The 16,113-nt window shown below is 48.7% G+C and overlaps 3 protein-coding genes across 3 annotated transcripts; 2 read left to right on the top strand and 1 right to left on the bottom strand.

Moving 5' to 3' along the window:
• Positions 1-702: 702 nt before the first annotated feature.
• Positions 703-4,231, top strand: GGS25DRAFT_87190 (SAICAR synthase-like protein). Its single transcript, XM_049266090.1, has 3 exons — positions 703-2,061; positions 2,111-3,083; positions 3,161-4,231. Exons 1-3 carry the CDS (start codon positions 887-889, stop codon positions 3,878-3,880), a joined length of 2,868 nt encoding a protein of 955 aa, XP_049112358.1. The 5' UTR covers positions 703-886; the 3' UTR covers positions 3,881-4,231.
• A 1,554-nt stretch (positions 4,232-5,785) lies between these two features.
• GGS25DRAFT_87300 (transmembrane amino acid transporter protein-domain-containing protein) lies at positions 5,786-8,578 on the top strand. The gene is made up of 5 exons (XM_049266091.1): positions 5,786-6,514; positions 6,584-6,655; positions 6,753-7,106; positions 7,168-7,380; positions 7,454-8,578. The coding sequence occupies exons 1-5, from the start codon at positions 5,994-5,996 to the stop codon at positions 8,148-8,150; spliced, it is 1,857 nt and encodes a 618-aa protein (XP_049112359.1). The 5' UTR covers positions 5,786-5,993; the 3' UTR covers positions 8,151-8,578.
• A 142-nt stretch (positions 8,579-8,720) lies between these two features.
• On the bottom strand, positions 8,721-9,847 carry GGS25DRAFT_510804 (uncharacterized protein). The gene is made up of 5 exons (XM_049262676.1): positions 9,825-9,847; positions 9,474-9,704; positions 9,110-9,409; positions 9,017-9,034; positions 8,721-8,926 (listed from the first exon to the last, which is right to left on the bottom strand). Exons 3-5 carry the CDS (start codon positions 9,140-9,142, stop codon positions 8,774-8,776), a joined length of 204 nt encoding a protein of 67 aa, XP_049112360.1. The 5' UTR covers positions 9,143-9,409; positions 9,474-9,704; positions 9,825-9,847; the 3' UTR covers positions 8,721-8,773.
• Positions 9,848-16,113: the final 6,266 nt, after the last annotated feature.

Below are 16,113 nucleotides of genomic sequence, written 5' to 3' on the forward strand. Positions count from 1 at the left end.
AATTGAGTCTTGGTGAAACTTTGTAATTTTCTGCTATTGGATATTAAAAAGCGAGATACGACCTAGCTATCAACACGTGTATGTATATCCTATATCATTATTGGCATTGCTACTGTACCTCTGTTAACCTACATACCTTGTATCGTTTTGCAAACTATCCTCTGTAGAGAATATTTATAGCCTTTCTTAAACTGTATTAGTGATAAACATGCATGGATAGATTTAGTTATGCGAGACAATTTGGAAACTTCAGGGCTTAATAATGCTCAGTGCTACTGTACCCTAGGTATAACTATACCTACATATGTATGTATTGTACCTGAATAGGTACCTGGGTAGGCTGTGGTGGCTGAGTTTTGCAAAATTGTGCAATTATTGTAAGTAGTACAGTACATACTAGAAAGGACGTTCCACTCATCGGGATCCACGTAAAACGGGCCAATTGCTTGTACCCTGGTACGTAGAATAATGATTGCACAAGCCCAAGCCCAACCCCGTATCCACGCATCTAATAGCATCCACTCACCTTGCCAACTTTCTTTGCTTTACCACGACCCACGACAAACACAATCTCGCTCGTATCTTCAGGCCTCCTCTCTATCACAATCCCCCTAACCCCTAGTCAACAGGCCGCAGAGTTACCAATTCCCAACCAACCAACTTCATCGGCAAAAACAAAATATTTGCTTCAATTCTTCCCGAATAACCTCGCGCCGCATATGCCCACTCCTTCGCCTGGTTACTGCAAACTGGCGATTGAGAGACACCGTATACGGCTTAGGTGCTTGAGGGTGCTTGAAGGTGCTTGAGGGTTTCAGGTACCAATTCGTTCGGAACTCGACTTCGAACGAAGCTTGACCTTATTTATTGGGGGTGCAATAAGAATATGCCTACATTCGTGAACGGCGAGAATATTCCTATATACCCTCCCAACGCCAACATCGTTCATATCGGAAGCCACCCACACGACCCAAACTTTCAGAAGTTGGCTAACCCCAAGGATACTCTTCTTCTTACGCCCTCGTCTACCGCAATTGACACGAATGAAAGCTTCGACGATAACCTCTCTTCGCGTTCTTCCAACAGTTCCGACCCGAGTGTGGGAATGAATGCGGATGAGCCATACCAGATGACTTCTTTGCCTAACGGCACGTCGAGTAGAGACTCGAATAATACAGCCACCACAGGTCTAGATCAGAAGTATTCTTCCAACATGAAAGGCCCTTTGTCTGGAAGAACCTCCACGGACCGGCAAGCCACCGTCAATGTTGAAAGCCAACGTAAGAGCATTTCTGAATCCCTAATCAAGAGATCCTCTGTCGACTCGTCATCCCGTAATCCTGCACCACAGCACCCTATTGAGCCATCACGAATGTCATGGAACAATAGCGACTCGCCAAACATAGATGGGCTCAATGGCAACCATGTAGCCCCTGTCTCGGATAGTTCTGCTGCCAATTTTCCTTCCGAACCTTTCCTGTCATCATCCTATCCTAACTCGGACCCGGCCCAACGCAAGTCCCCTTCACCCCAAAACTTTTCTTCGTCGCATTACCCTTCGACTAGTGCGAACGCTTCAGCCTCAACATCAGCACTTCAACCACCCACACCTGGACTAAAACATAGACATACATTAGAAGTGCCTAAAGTCCAGCCTAGTCGAGGCTCGAGAGACAGCACCGACACCGCTTACACGAGTGGTAGGTTCTCACCCACCGGCGGAGCTGGTCCATCACAGCGTCGAGGGTCTCTGAATCTAGGAAGAAAAAATACACGCTCCCTGCACTCCGATTTGCCTCGTGAAGAGATAGCACCTGACGACGACGCTTTGCGGTGGGCAGAAGCATACCGGCAGAAACGAGCGAAGAAGAAAAAGCGGGAAGACGACGATGACGATAGAGTCCTAGTGGGAACAAAGGTGGATGAGAATCACGCCAACTGGACGACCGCTTACAACATGTTGACGGGTATCCGGGTATCTGTCTCCCGTACGAACGCCAAACTCGATCGTCCCTTGACCGATGCCGACTTCGAAACTAAGCAGAAATCGACGTTTGACATGTACGTTTCTCCTACTAATTTACTCTCTGCAATTTACTAACCTCATTAGCGCGGGCAACGAGTTGGTCCCCTCGGCAAAATATGACTTCAAGTTCAAGGATTATGCGCCCTGGGTCTTTCGACATCTTCGTGCACTCTTTAGGCTAGATCCTGCCGATTACCTCATGTCGCTCACGGGGAAGTATATCCTATCCGAGCTTGGCTCTCCGGGAAAAAGTGGCAGTTTCTTTTATTTCTCCAGAGATTATAAGTATATCATCAAGACTATTCACCATGCAGAGCATAAGTTTCTCCGAAAGATACTGAAGCAATACTACGATCACGTCACGGAAAACCCGAACACGCTACTCTCCCAATTCTACGGCTTGCACCGAGTCAAGATGCCCTACGGCAAAAAGATTCACTTTGTCGTCATGAACAATCTTTTCCCTCCGCATCGAGATATCCATACCACCTTCGACCTCAAAGGCTCAACGGTGGGACGAGACTATCGAGAGGAGGAGCTAGAGAAGAACCCGCGTGCGACACTGAAAGACTTGAATTGGCTGCGACGGAAAAGACATCTCGAACTGGGAGTACAGAAGAAGCAGCTATTCTTGGAACAGCTTCAACGTGATGTTCGTCTCATGCAGAAGTTGAAGATCATGGATTACTCTCTTCTAATTGGCGTTCATGACCTGCGAAAGGGGAATGAGGAAAACCTTCGAGACAAGACTCTACAAGTATTCAACCCAGGGGGAGATAGCCCGACGGACGAGGATTTAAATCCTAGCTCTGTTCTTATGAGGACGCCGTCTAAACTTGAGAATGCGCGAAAGGCAAGGGAACTGAGGCAAATGATCAAGGCTGAACGGCCTGTGCCCGTGGGTCAGACTAGTAGTAAAATGCCAGATGAACTAGCCCAAGGTCATACCCGGGGCGGACTATTCTACAGCGACGACGGTGGTCTTCGAGCTACTCACGAGGACAATGGTCCCGGGGAGGAGGTCTATTATCTTGGGGTGATCGATTGCTTGACACACGTAAGTTTCAATTTCCCCATGCTTAATGGTGAATGCTATTGTGGCCCTCATTTTATGCTAATTTTCATTGGGAATAGTACGGAGTAATCAAGAAAATAGAGCATTTTTGGAAGGGCCTGTCCAGTGATCGCAACGAGATATCAGCTCTCCCACCCGAGGAATATGGAGAGAGGTTCATCAAATTCATGTCTGGTATCACAATGTCTCGGGAAGAAGCGGAAAGGGATGCCCTTGATCGCGAAGCCGCTGCGGCTGAGTTGGAACGCGCCGAACAAGATAACCTCGAAGCTTCCGGGGACGGTAGTGCCCCCCCTGCACCATCGTACCTACCTCCAGCTCCACCAGGTATGAGAAGCCCAAACTCGCCGGAGCCCAATCCGACTTTGGAGAAGGCGCTCAAAAAGGCTACCAAAAATGAAAAGGACGTTGCTAAGGAGGAGCAACTCCCAGATCGCAAAATAACCACAGCTATGTCTCCGGGTATGAGAACCAGCTCGCACGCTGTTCTACCAGTTGTTGAAGAGACAGCCGAAGCAAACTCGGTTGGCGAACGAAGCCGACATGATAGTGCTAGTGAATCTAGGCCGTACACACCATCGCCAACTGAGAGGCAGGATGGATTCACCAACTTGGGTCCTCACGGTATAGGAGGTAGGGGCCCACCAACACCGCCCAAGACCAGCTACGAGGAGGGGAGGAAAGGAAGTGGCAGCAGCGGTAGTGGCAAGTTTTCCTTTTTCAAGGACACAGCCGGCCGCAACAGCATGGACAAGGTGCTGCCACAAGTTCCAAGATGAATATACCCATGATGTCGAGAAACAAGTATCGACAGTCACGTCGGCGTTTTTGGGCTTGAAATGATGGGATCAAACCACATTTGATAATCACTTTGAGTATTTCGACGGTCCGAAGGGTGTAATAGGGGGAAGAGGGCGAAAGAGCTTTTAATGACAATATACCACCGGAGGAGAATGGGTCGAGGGGAACGGCTACACAGGCTAACTCTACTGGAGCAGCTGATGTCAGTCAACCACACCGATTAAAGGGGGCTAGCCAAACATTCGAGAAAAGAGGGAAAACCTCATCTAATCAAGTCGAGTCATATTCCAGTGAGCAGCCAATTCTTTCGGAGAATTTCTACCTACCTACCTACCTACCTTGCCTATTTACCAACGAGGACCAGACGGCGTTGGCAAGGACAAAAATCGTTTAGGATCGCGAGGGCGTTTCTCTTTATCCCCTCTCTCTTATCATTTGATTCCCTTTGTTGTTGTTATCATTACCGTTTGGCTGGTTCTACTGCTTTCTACCCAGAGAGGAGAGCAAGAGAGCAAGCAAGCATATTAACATTGTGTTTTACCGCAAAGACATGATACCACCATTGCATACACTGCATGAATTTGACGAAGTCTTTTATTAGTCCATTACCTTGTCTTACCTTACCTTACCTTACCTTGCCTGGCCTTTATGCTTTTATTCTGCTTCTTCTCTTTTTTTGTTATTGAAGGTTGAGAGTTTGAGGATTTGAAGAGGAAGTGTTGGTGTGTGGAGGTTGAAGAGGTGGATGTAAGGGGTGAGTAGAGGTGAGAGTGAGTGAGAGAGTGGAGGTTAGATAGATGTGTAGCATAATACAATAAAGAACGATAAGAATAAAGACTACTGACCGGTTATGTGAGCTTCCGTGTGGATGAAGGCCGCTGCTGTATAGAATGTTGAGTAGACGTGAGGAACGAGGTGGTACCTAGGCTAGGTAGGCATAGTCCTATGCCACTTTCGGTGTTGATTTTTAATGTCTGTTCGTTTGCTTGTATACCTACCTCCTATCCACACTTTGAAAACGACGTATTCAACGAGTCTTAACATTCATTAATTCTCCATTTTCATATCTACTATTTTATTGTTTCTTGCAGTTTATATTTTTTAGGTTGGTTTTATTGCTGAGGCACCCACTAGTGTATCAGCTGGTCTATCATAGTCTGTCATATGCAACATACTGCATGCTTTCGTGGTGTTGTAGATAGCATGATATCTCTCCCGCCTCCTAGGTTATCTTGGTGTTGTTCCCCCAGTAACCCCAGTACATTAACTACCCTGGTACCTATGTACATAGGTAGGCTCGCTACGAAAAAGACGCCGTCAACAAAGTAGTGCCAAGATAATCTTCAATAAGCATGCGTAGCTAGATTGGAAGCAGAAGGTGACATTGGGAGCCGGAGTTGCCCGCCCCCTTAACTAGTAGGTACCTGATAATGCAGAAATATGTACTACTAGGTAGGTAGGTAACCTGGAACTTGAATGCTAGTTATGAGAAATTCCTTCTTCGATGGCTACTAGTTACTTACAGTACCGCGGAATGGTTTCTCGCCAAGGAAAAAAAAAAGTTGCTGAAGAATCACGACTTTAGCTTGCGGGCATGATGCCGTAGCACCCACCGCCAGCCATCATGCATTGCATACATAGTACCTACATACCTGCAAGATTTGGAATTTGGCATGGTGACCCTGCCCTACCCTACCTTACTTACCTCTTTACTCGCTCCTTCGAGGCGATTGTCCAATCCCAGCAACAGCGCCACCCGAGATAAGTCGGCGCATGGGACTGCTAGGAGAAGGTTGCAGAGACTAGGACAACCCTACCTACCAGTCAGCCGTTGCAGTGTAGGTAAGTTCCTGTAGACTTGCCGATCGATGATAGATAGCTAGCTGGCTATCTTTTACTCCCCCCCTCCCCCTCCCCCTTGTGACTTTGAAGGGGGAGAAGAATATGTAGGTAAGACGGTCGACTTTACTCGAGGCGAGGAAAAGCCTGCCGACCTTAATTTTTTTTGTCTCTTCACTATACTATACTGCACCGACTACACAAATACACTGTCTAGCTGTCCACGGTTTCAAGTGACGACAATTGCTCGAAATGGCAGGCCTCCTCCCCCCAGCGAACCTCGCCCTCGACGGCGGAGCCGATCCTCGAACGCTGCCGTCCGCCTCGCAGGCAACCGATGTGGTAGGAAGCATAGCAGCCTCTTACGGCCCACAGAGCCGAAAGGTCAGCTTCGAGGAGTACATGTACTACGCGTCGATCACGCGCGCCGAGGAGCGAGAAGCCAACGCGCGGTTCGTCGCTGCGCGGGGCCCGCGGAATTTCAAGAATGTGGTTAAGGGGAGGTTCTCGACGGGGCGGAAGGAGCGTGCCTCTGCTGCTGCTGCTGCTGTCCCTGCTCAAGTGGGTAGCTCGCTCTCGGCGGGAGAAAAAGATGAGAAGGTGCCGAGAGAGGATGCGCACCAGGTCGTCGCGAGCGGGACTAGCTCTAGCTCTAACCACAGTGGAATTACGCCAGAGGAAAGGCAGACGGCGGGGAGGGCGCTGAGAACGGCGAGCTGGGGGACGGTGTTTTATCTTATTACGACGGATATTCTGGGCCCGACGGGAGCTCCGTGAGTTTACTATGATGTTCCTTTATTTTTGGGGGGTTATCTGGTTACAAGAAGCTGAGTGTGTTCCAGCTGGGCATTCGCGCAGTTGGGCTACGGGCCTGGCATCGCGCTGTACACTGTCTTCGGGGCGATGTCGTATTAGTAAGTATAGGAAAGCCAAATATGCCTATCCCTATATATACTTATATATCTATTACCACCTTACCATAGCTAACTTTAGGGGGTATGATGTTTCTAGCTCAGGCTGGATCCTCTGGAAGCTCTTCTGCGGCCTCGACTCAGACCGCTATCCGGTCCGGGGCTACGGCGACTTCTTCTTCCGCCTGTTCGGCTCGGGCGCCCGCCACTTCATCAACGTCGCGCAGGCCATCCTGCTGCTATTAAACGTCGCCGTCATCATCCTCAGCAACGGGCAGAGCATCTCGCAGATCAGCCGCGGGCCGTCGGGTGAGAGCATGGGGATTTGTTTTGTGGCGTGCATGCTTATCTTCATGGCGCTCGGGTTTTTTCTCGGGCAGATTAGGACGCTGCAAAGGCTGGGGTGGCTCGCGAATCTCTCGGTTTGGGTCTCGATTGCGCTGGTTTTGCTATGGTGAGTATAGGAGGCATATATCTTCCTGGATAGCGACGACAACTGACGGGGAGAAAAACAGCATGGGATCTGTGGGATATGGTCCCAATTACGCTGCGATAGAAACAAGCTTCGGCATGTCAGCGGACAAGCCCATCCAAACATTTGCGGGAACACCTCCGCCCGGTATGGCTACAGGGGGCGTGGGCTTCATTGCTTCTTTGAACGGGTTGAACGTGGCGGTATACGCTTACGGGGGAGCGCTACTCTTTGCCGCTCTCATGGCTGAGATGAGGTAGATATGAAACCCCCCCTTTACAAAAATTGGGGGCTTGTGCCATGGTGCTAACGTTTGACCACCTACCTAGGCATCCCTTGGACTTCTGGAAGAGCCTTCTGGTCGCAGAGATGTTCATCTACGGGGTGTACCTCTTCTTCGGGATATTCATATACTCGTACCAGGGCCAGTACACCTACAACCCCGCCGTCCAAGGCATCGCGATCTACAGCATCCAGACGGCGGGAAACATCCTGAGCCTGATCAGCAGTATCATCGCCGCGGTGCTGTACAGCAACATCGGCCTCAAGATCGTGTACGTCGAAGTGTTCCACGAGCTTCTGGGCTTCCCGGACCTGACGAAGAGGGCGGGCAAGATCTGGTGGGCGGCGCTGGTCCCTGTATACTGGGCCATCGCGTTTCTCGTGGGCGCGGCCGTGCCGCAGCTCTCGTACATCGTCGGCTTGATCGGCGCGCTCTTCATCCTCTCCTTCACCTACACCTTCCCGGCCTGGCTGGCTATCAGCTACTGGATCAAGAAGGACGCGATGGTCGAGGGCGTGGAACGGTTTGACCCGGTAACGAATACGTACAACTACGTCGATCAGGGGTGGAAAAGGTGGAGTCGCGGGTTCATGAAGAAGCCAGTTTTTAATGCATTTAACATCATTTATTTCTTGGGCGCCCTGGTGACGTGTGCGCTGGGCTGCTATAGCAGCATTGAGAGTCTGCGGCAGGCTTTTGAGAACAATATTGCTACTAGTCTGTCATGCACGCCGCCTCTATGATTTAGATATAGTTAGGTATGAGTAAGGTCGGTCGAATTTGGACTTGTTGGCAGAATTATGTTACGTGTACCATCAGCGTGAGGACAATATGCTTTGGTGGGATATTTCAGAACCAAATCGTGTGAGATAAGTAACATGATAGAGATGGAGAGAAACTCTTGCTTTGGTAGAGAAATTCTGAGAGCCTTTTGTCGTATACGAAGACGCTATAATCTATTTGATAAGTGCCTCTCCCTACCTATATAGGGGGTGGTTTGGCCAAGCTAGTATTCTGGCAATGACATATTGGCAGGTGGCCTCCAGAAAACTTTTATTATGCAAATATTCGGGAATCTCGGAATTCGAATCTGGTGATCCTAGTGTAATGTACTGCTGCTAGATAGGTCCTCGTTCGGTCATATTCATCTGAATAAGTGTAGTAGGTGATATCCAATCATTTATCATGCGCAAAATATATAAGGAGGTAGGGATAGTAATTATTTAGTAGTACCCTCTGCCATGAGCTATTCACTTCTTGGTGCCGCGAGCCTGATTTCGTATTTCTTGGACGAAATGAGATATAAAATCGGATACCCGAGAATTGTTTGGATCTCCTGACCACACATGCAGTTGTCAGGTTCTTGTCACTTGCGATACAGGTTAAGCTGTAGAGGCCTCAACTTACGGGTAGCTTCTCCTTCGCGCAACGGCGCACTCGGATCTCGTCCATGTCTATAATCGTGGACAGTTCGATGGACCCAACGGACGCCCTTTTGAAATGTCGGGGAACGTACAAGCTGTATTGGGATATATATATTAGTTGTTATGGCTCAATCTAAGCATAAAGCCAGCAGCCAAGTCAAGTCGTAGGAGGTAGATGTACATACGCTACCAACGATATAGTTCTTATAATATGAACAACATTATGATTAGTATGATAATCGTAGTAGGATGGGAGTGGAGGGATGATTTTAGCTTACCTCTACGAGCATTATCCAAGAAACCCAACTCATTGCCACATACGTTGTGTATGGTTAACGATGATGATGGCGATGGTGGCGAGATTCATTCGGATACCAGGGTGATGTGATAGTTGCTCTATCCTTCTCTTTGTTGCTGTTGATTTGATTCCTCGTGATGAGGTAAATGCTGTATGTAAAGGTTCATACTATGTAGTGTAAGGCTGTGAATTGGAGGTATCCATGGATGTAATTACATATTATACAGCTTACTGGAGGTAGACACTTACTAATTACATCAATGATAGTATTAGTAGTAACCTTTAGGTATGTAAGGTTAATAGTTGAACCCGCACGTGGCAAACGGATCATCGCGAGATCGTACCCATGGTGGAAACCCCCACCTTCTGTTTTAGCCAAACCTTAAGTCCGCTAGATCCGATTCGGTACACTCTTCGAGGTTCCAAATTCTTGGGGCTTTGAATCTTCTCTTTTTCACTGGGGCCCCAGTTACATGCGAATGCCCCTTTTAAGCCCTTCAAAGTTTGGTGATTTCGAATAGGGGTTAGATAGACCCATACTGCTGGATGTCATCGTTGATTGACCCAAGGTTCTTCTAATTGGTAGCCAATAGAATTAAAAGCCAATTAACATATTATACCAATACTTGAATTAACAGAGACAACTGGGCAAAATGCTTTCCAAGATGTTATACTCAAGCGACGACAGTACATACCTACATGTAATACCTAAGCTAGGTACAATACATAAGTACTACCTATCATGCTTCACAGACACTGAAGGTAAAATGAGTTCAATGTGCATGATCTAGCTCCAGTCTGTCGGGTATTATTCAGGAACATTTTAAGGAAAATATATTAAACAGAATGAATCTACGTATCTCAGTCTAATTAATTGATTGGGTAGCAAACTTATCGGAGTTTAGGAGGTTACTATGATGTATGTATCTCAAGACTTGGCAACATTGAAGGATCCATCGATTATTAGTGCACAATCATTTCAAATATAGTGGAGTGGATAATGGGTACCTGGACTAACGCTTAAATGGGTGTCCTAGCAACCGCGAACAAGGGGTTCATACACTAAAGCGCTATGACACGTAATATTGGGTCCATTAGTTACTGGGACCAAGCGTGTTTCTTCTGAGCAGTAATTGATCAATTGATGAATGTGTCTAGCAAACAAGGCCTCGAGGAAATGGAAAAAAAAGAAAAAAAAAACGACGGCTTCTGTTAAGGTTGGTGCAATACTTGTCGCTTTTTTTTTTTCTTTTTTTCTTTTTTTTTTCTCTTTTTTAAATCTTGAAACACCGTTCAAAAATACTATCATTGATATAAATAACCGTGCTGTACATACTTTTACCATCGTACATACATTAGGTACTGTACATAAGTAGTAGATTTATGTCCATGACTGACACGTTTAAGCTGCACGTCTCGTACATTCTAACGCCACTAGCAGTAACAACAAAAATAATAATAACAAGTGCCCCTCTACATATAGGTAATCTGGGCCAACTAACTTCAATGTTTTGTACTTTGAGTTTTCTACCACTTATCGATACGACATCCCTAAATTTTTGGTGCAAAGGGAACTTGAAGTTGAACTTGAAACCTCCCAGGTTCTAAAACTTAACCACTGCCGCAATATTGTCAGGTACTGGGTTAGGTTAACTAATACCCGTACAATACAATACAAGCAGTACATTGTACAATGATTGTAGGCGCTACCGTGGACCGTGGTACCTAAACCTTACAATTTCTAACATTTCAATGATGAAACTGGATTAAATCGCATTTTACCTTACCAAGCTATTTTCGTTATCAATAGTAGTGCCATCCAAACATTGAACATCATCATCATCGTTAATCCTCGTCATTCCTCGTCTTCATCTTCGCCCTCGATAGGTACCTAGTACATATGACATTACTTCGTATCAACAGCCTGTCATTCTTCTATACCACTTTACTGACCTTATCCGCTCACGACAAATACAATATTACATATCCTCATTTCACCTACTCTTAGCCCCCTAGGCCTCCTAGGTACATGGTACTCCTATTGGATGTGCCCGCCTAACATCCAATCTCGATACATTACGAGTCGTCGCAATGTCTGAAGACGACAGTCGCATTGACCAAAGCCTTGTTGACCCGCCCACCGGGCCTCCTGAAGTCACTGTTCAGAGGTCTGAGAGTCCAGGCGCAGACACTCCTTCGACTTGGAAGGAAAATGTGCCTCCAGTCTTGCTTCGCACCCCGCCCCAGGACAGTAGTTTTGTTGACACTACCCGTATTGATCAAGACGAAAAACACCTCGATTCCGTCACCGAGGAGCAAGAAGTGAGGGCCCACTGGGAGGATATCGAGTCTAGCTTCCTACCGCCTTTATCACCAATTCAGGTCACTAGTCCTGAGGGCGGTGTCGACGATACCTTTTTATTCGACGGCAACACTCAAAAGAAACCTCCACAACCTGCGCACTTGTCACCATCCATATCCGCCGAGCCCTCTACTTCACAAGCCCGAACCGACTCACGTCCCGATCAACGTAGCGAAGAACCCTCCAATGATATCAATACTCACTCAGAAAACCCGAAGACACCAAATCCCATCTCTCCCCGCCATAGCCCTCAACCTGCACCCCAATCCGACAACCACGATGCCACCGATATAGGCAATACAACGTCTGAGCTAGAGACTTTATCTTCTCCTCCCACCGCCATAGCCCCTCGCATATTGTCGAGGGCGGCATCAAGGGCTAGCCATCGTGCCGACGAGAATCTAGCGACTGAGAACGGTGGTCCGGATACTCATACGTCAGTGCGCAACGACTCTAGCCATCACTTAGCACCCGAAGGCACCTCTATCGCTGGAACTTCGACCCTACAAAATCAAACATCTGATCAGAATCTGAGCACCCTTTCGGGTGATTCTGGGAATACGCCAGGAAGTTCTCTGCAAATCGATAAGCGGCCTAAGTATCTGCGCAGTCGAAACGCGAGCCAGCGCTCCTCAACTTCCTCCTTTATCACGAACGATGAGATGGACAGCGATGTCACCGTTGGCTTGGGTGCTGATTATGCTTTGCAATCCGGAGGTGCTCTGCCAGCTTTTGGCTTGACGCGAAGTTCCAGCAACACCCTATCTCGCTCCGTAAGTATCGGAAGCATGGCTTCTGGCTTCGACGAAACTCCGGACCCCATCCGGCCAGACCATCTAGAACCCTTAGAAGAGGTGGAGAGCCCCATGCGTGACCGCCGCCCAGATCCACTCGCGACACCCAAGGCGAAGAGGGGCTCGCTGCTGCCTCCCACCGACACAGTCATCGCTAGACATGTCCGCAATGTGGAAGTCCCCGAGTCTCTTGCTAAGGAGTATAAGACGAAGGGTGGGCTTATCACGCCGATGCAACAACCCTATAGGAAAGTGTCTAATAGCATCGCTACGCCCGCGACTACTAGCACCACCGCGCGAGGCGGTAAAAATCTGACGCTCAAGGAACAATCCAGCACTATTGAGCGATTGTCCAAGGAAAATTTCGACCTGAAGCTGAAAGTAATGTTTCTTTCTGACCGCCTAGACAAACTCTCCGAAGAAGGTGTTAAGGAAATGATCTCGGAGAATGTCGAGCTCAGAACTTCGTTAGCTGTCATTCAGCGGGACAACAAGATCCTCCGCCGGCGAGTGAAGGAGCTAGAAAAGCGCCTTCGCGACGAGGAGGATCGCCCAAGCACCGCAAGGAGCGGGTACTCATCAGATGGTGGAACTACTCCGGCCTTTGATGCTGATGCCCAGGATCGGGAAGAGGAATTGCTCTATCTGAGAGAGCGAGTCGAGGAGTATATCACCGAGATTGAGAGGCTTAGAAATGAGAACATGTCAAACCAGGCCGAAAAGCGGAAATTGGTAGAGACTGTTAAGACAATGGGAGATCGCGCTGGTGAGCGTGTTGGGGATAGCCTCGGTCGCCAGGAGGAGGCCGATGTGTATAAGGATCTCCTCGAGCAAGAAACGGCACGTCGAGAACAAGCAGATGATGACAATCGGAGGCTTCGAGACGAAATCTTCCGATTGAAGCAAGAGATAAACGGGACAGCCCCCCCGGGTGGGGGTGGGGGTGGTGGCATGCATCACACCACGAATATCTACAATATCACCCGGAAACCTAGGCCCACGTCGCCGTCAAGGTCAAGGCCCGTCTCTGGTCTATCTGGGGAGATGGATCCAGCTAGCGTGACCAGCCAATCGGCCACTCTAGTCGAGGAACTTCGCCGTGAAAGTGAGCAACTGCGTCATGAGAATGCCGAGTTGCGAAGAGAAGTTGGGGCACAGACTTCCATGCTCACTTCAAGGAACCGTGAGAAGGAGAGGCTGTACCAAGAGATAGAAGACCTGAAACTGGCACAGCGTCGCGGGGCCCCTGCACCTTCGACCGTGGATAGCTTCCTCGATCGATCGGCGTCACGTGCAGGCGGACATGAACGGTCGACCTCCCGAGGTAGTGGTCGCACAAGGCTCACTATGGCAGTCGAAGAAGATCCGGACCGCGAAGAGTTGGAAAACAAGCTTGCCGAACATCGTGACAAGATCAATGAGCTCAAATTTGAGAAACAAGAACTTCGACGCGATTTACAGGCATCCTTGCAGGAGGTAGACGCAGCTAATGAGACTAAGAGGCAACTTGAGGAACACAACGTTGCCCTCGAAGAGGAGCTGCAAAAAACGATGAATGATCTCATACAAATCCAAGGAGAACGGGACGAGGTGCTTCAAGAGCACGCTGAGCTGGAAAATGAGTTCGACACACTACGTAGGGAAGCTCAAGAGGAAATCGATACATTGGAGGCCGAGGGTGATCAGAAGAATGAAGAGATTCAGCGCTTACAAATCGAACTACAAGACCGTTCAGAGAACTTCGATGCTCTTCAGGAAGAGATGCGCCACATGAGTGAAGCTATAGTTAGGCTCGAAGATGACCAGGAGAAGAAGATGAGAAGAATAGAACAGCTCGAACAAGACCTCACCGAGTCTAATAAGGAATCTGAGGATCTTGAAGCTAAACTCCTCGAAGCAAACGATAAGGCACAACGCCTCGGCGTTCAACAAGAATCTAGCCAGGGCGAGATCGCTTTCTTGCGCGAGGAACAGGAAGCTGATAAGATTCGAATTGGTGACCTTGAGGCTGCCCTAGCCAACGCCGAGCAGAGCATTAGAGAAGAACGCGATAGGACGAGAGAGTTAGAGCAGCGTCTCGCTAACGAGCGAAAGCAGCGCGAGATCGTGGCTACGCGCGAGAAAGAAGAGGTGCAGCAATTCGTCAACGAGCTGAACCATGAAGTGTCTACTGCTAAGGACGAGGCTAGAAGACTTCGCAAGAGCCTTACGAGTAGAGAAGTCGAAGCTACAGAATGGAAAGAACGGCTGATGGAGTTAGAGAATAACTTGCGAGAGGCATTGGGAGACCTGAATGGAACCAGGTCCAGTCTACTAAAGGTGCGTTCCCCCCATTCAAGTGGATTCCGGGCCACCCAACTAATTATCCCACAGTCTATAGCCAAACTTCAGAGAGAGCTTGAGAATACTGTTCGGGAGCTCGACACCACGAAGAATTCTTTGCTTGAGAAGGATCGTATCATCAAGCAGCGCGATTCACTTTTGGAGTCTCATGGCCTCGAATCCCGGAGGCTTGCCGAATTACTTGACAAAGAACGCCAGGGCCATCGTAACACAAAGAATCAGTTCGAAACATTCCAGCGTACGCACCAGCATGTATCACGGACTGTCACAAGCCAAGATTCACGTATACTGGAGCTTGAGACAAGCCGGGCCACGGATAAGAAGAGAATAGCACAGCTCGAAGCTTCGTTTAAGGAACAACTTCACGAACGCAATAATCTGTTGCTTGTTTTGTGGACACGTCTTTCAACCCTCTGTGGCACTGACTGGGCCCATGACAATAGTCTCATTAACGGTCGTGCCTTGCCCTCGTTAGAGTCCGTGTCTACGATGTTGCCGGGCTTCTCCAAAAACTTGATGGCCGCTGTTAAGACCATCGAGTCCATCGTCAGCAACTTCCAGTCCCGCGTCAAAACAGTTGAGCGGAACCTGTGGAAAGAATATCAATCTCTTGAAAGCAATTTCGAGGCCAAGTCCAAGAAGCTTGATCGCCTCGAGACGATTGTCCGTACCGGTATTGCGTCCGGGAACTTCGATGCTCACGCTAAATTGGCCCAGCTGGAGACTGCTTATCGAGCTCTTAAGATAGAGAATGCTACCCTTCAGCGAGCTAATGATGCTCGTACCCGTGGAGCCGGATGGTCAGGGTCTAAGAAGACTGCTAGTAGTAAAGGCTCACATGAAGACCTCATTGACGGAGGTAGTCCTTCACCATCTGTTCCAACTGGCCCTCACCGTAGGGACTCAAAAATTCCACGTACCAAGACTCATCTGGAGCCAACGACCTCCTCCGGGTCCAGAAGCAGGTCCGGCAGCATGACTCGGAGCGCCTCTACTATGGGTGCTAACGATTTGGAGCGGCTGAGCACTTCCAATGGCGACAATGCCTCCGGTAAGAATGGCGACGACAATCGGTGGATGTTCAGGTTACGAGAGCTTGAGTACAAGCTGAAGCAGGAGAGAGAAGCCAGATACATGGATCGAGTAGCAGCTCGGCAAAGGATACAAGACAGTGAGAGACAAAACAGTGAACTCACAGCCGAGTTGGTACGCACCAAAAGGAGAGGCAATGGTGAATAGAACACTACGCCTACAACTGGCAACGCGTCGCCACAGGCAACAAATGCGTGCTGCTACTAGGTAATGACTCGATCCAAGGGGAAGTATTTGGAAGGACTGGCGGGTGGGGAGGGAAGTTGACACAATACGAACCTTCAGTACATTACATCTGCACTTACGCGCGGCGCTCGGCGTTCCCATGGAACACATTCAGCAGGAGTAGGCATCTAGGGCGTTTTCTTTTCCTTTCCCCCCATCATGAAGGCT

Source organism: Hypoxylon fragiforme, assembly GCF_022984875.1.
Source record: "Hypoxylon fragiforme strain CBS 206.31 chromosome Unknown GGS25scaffold_10, whole genome shotgun sequence".
In the NCBI taxonomy this organism is placed as follows: Eukaryota; Fungi; Ascomycota; class Sordariomycetes; order Xylariales; family Hypoxylaceae; genus Hypoxylon; species Hypoxylon fragiforme.

What these genes read in the sequence shown, in the direction of transcription:
- GGS25DRAFT_87190 (XM_049266090.1), top strand. Translation starts at nt 887, where the DNA reads ATGCCTACATTCGTGAACGGCGAGAATATTCCTATATACCCTCCCAAC. An exon ending in CAGAAATCGACGTTTGACAT is followed by an intron (nt 2,062 to 2,110) that starts GTACGTTTCTCC and finishes TAACCTCATTAG; the next exon opens with CGCGGGCAACGAGTTGGTCC. An exon ending in TGATCGATTGCTTGACACAC is followed by an intron (nt 3,084 to 3,160) that starts GTAAGTTTCAAT and finishes CATTGGGAATAG; the next exon opens with TACGGAGTAATCAAGAAAAT.
- GGS25DRAFT_87300 (XM_049266091.1), top strand. Translation starts at nt 5,994, where the DNA reads ATGGCAGGCCTCCTCCCCCCAGCGAACCTCGCCCTCGACGGCGGAGCC. An exon ending in TTCGGGGCGATGTCGTATTA is followed by an intron (nt 6,656 to 6,752) that starts GTAAGTATAGGA and finishes TGATGTTTCTAG; the next exon opens with CTCAGGCTGGATCCTCTGGA. An exon ending in ATTGCGCTGGTTTTGCTATG is followed by an intron (nt 7,107 to 7,167) that starts GTGAGTATAGGA and finishes GGAGAAAAACAG; the next exon opens with CATGGGATCTGTGGGATATG.
- GGS25DRAFT_510804 (XM_049262676.1), bottom strand. Translation starts at nt 9,142, where the DNA reads ATGAGTTGGGTTTCTTGGATAATGCTCGTAGAG.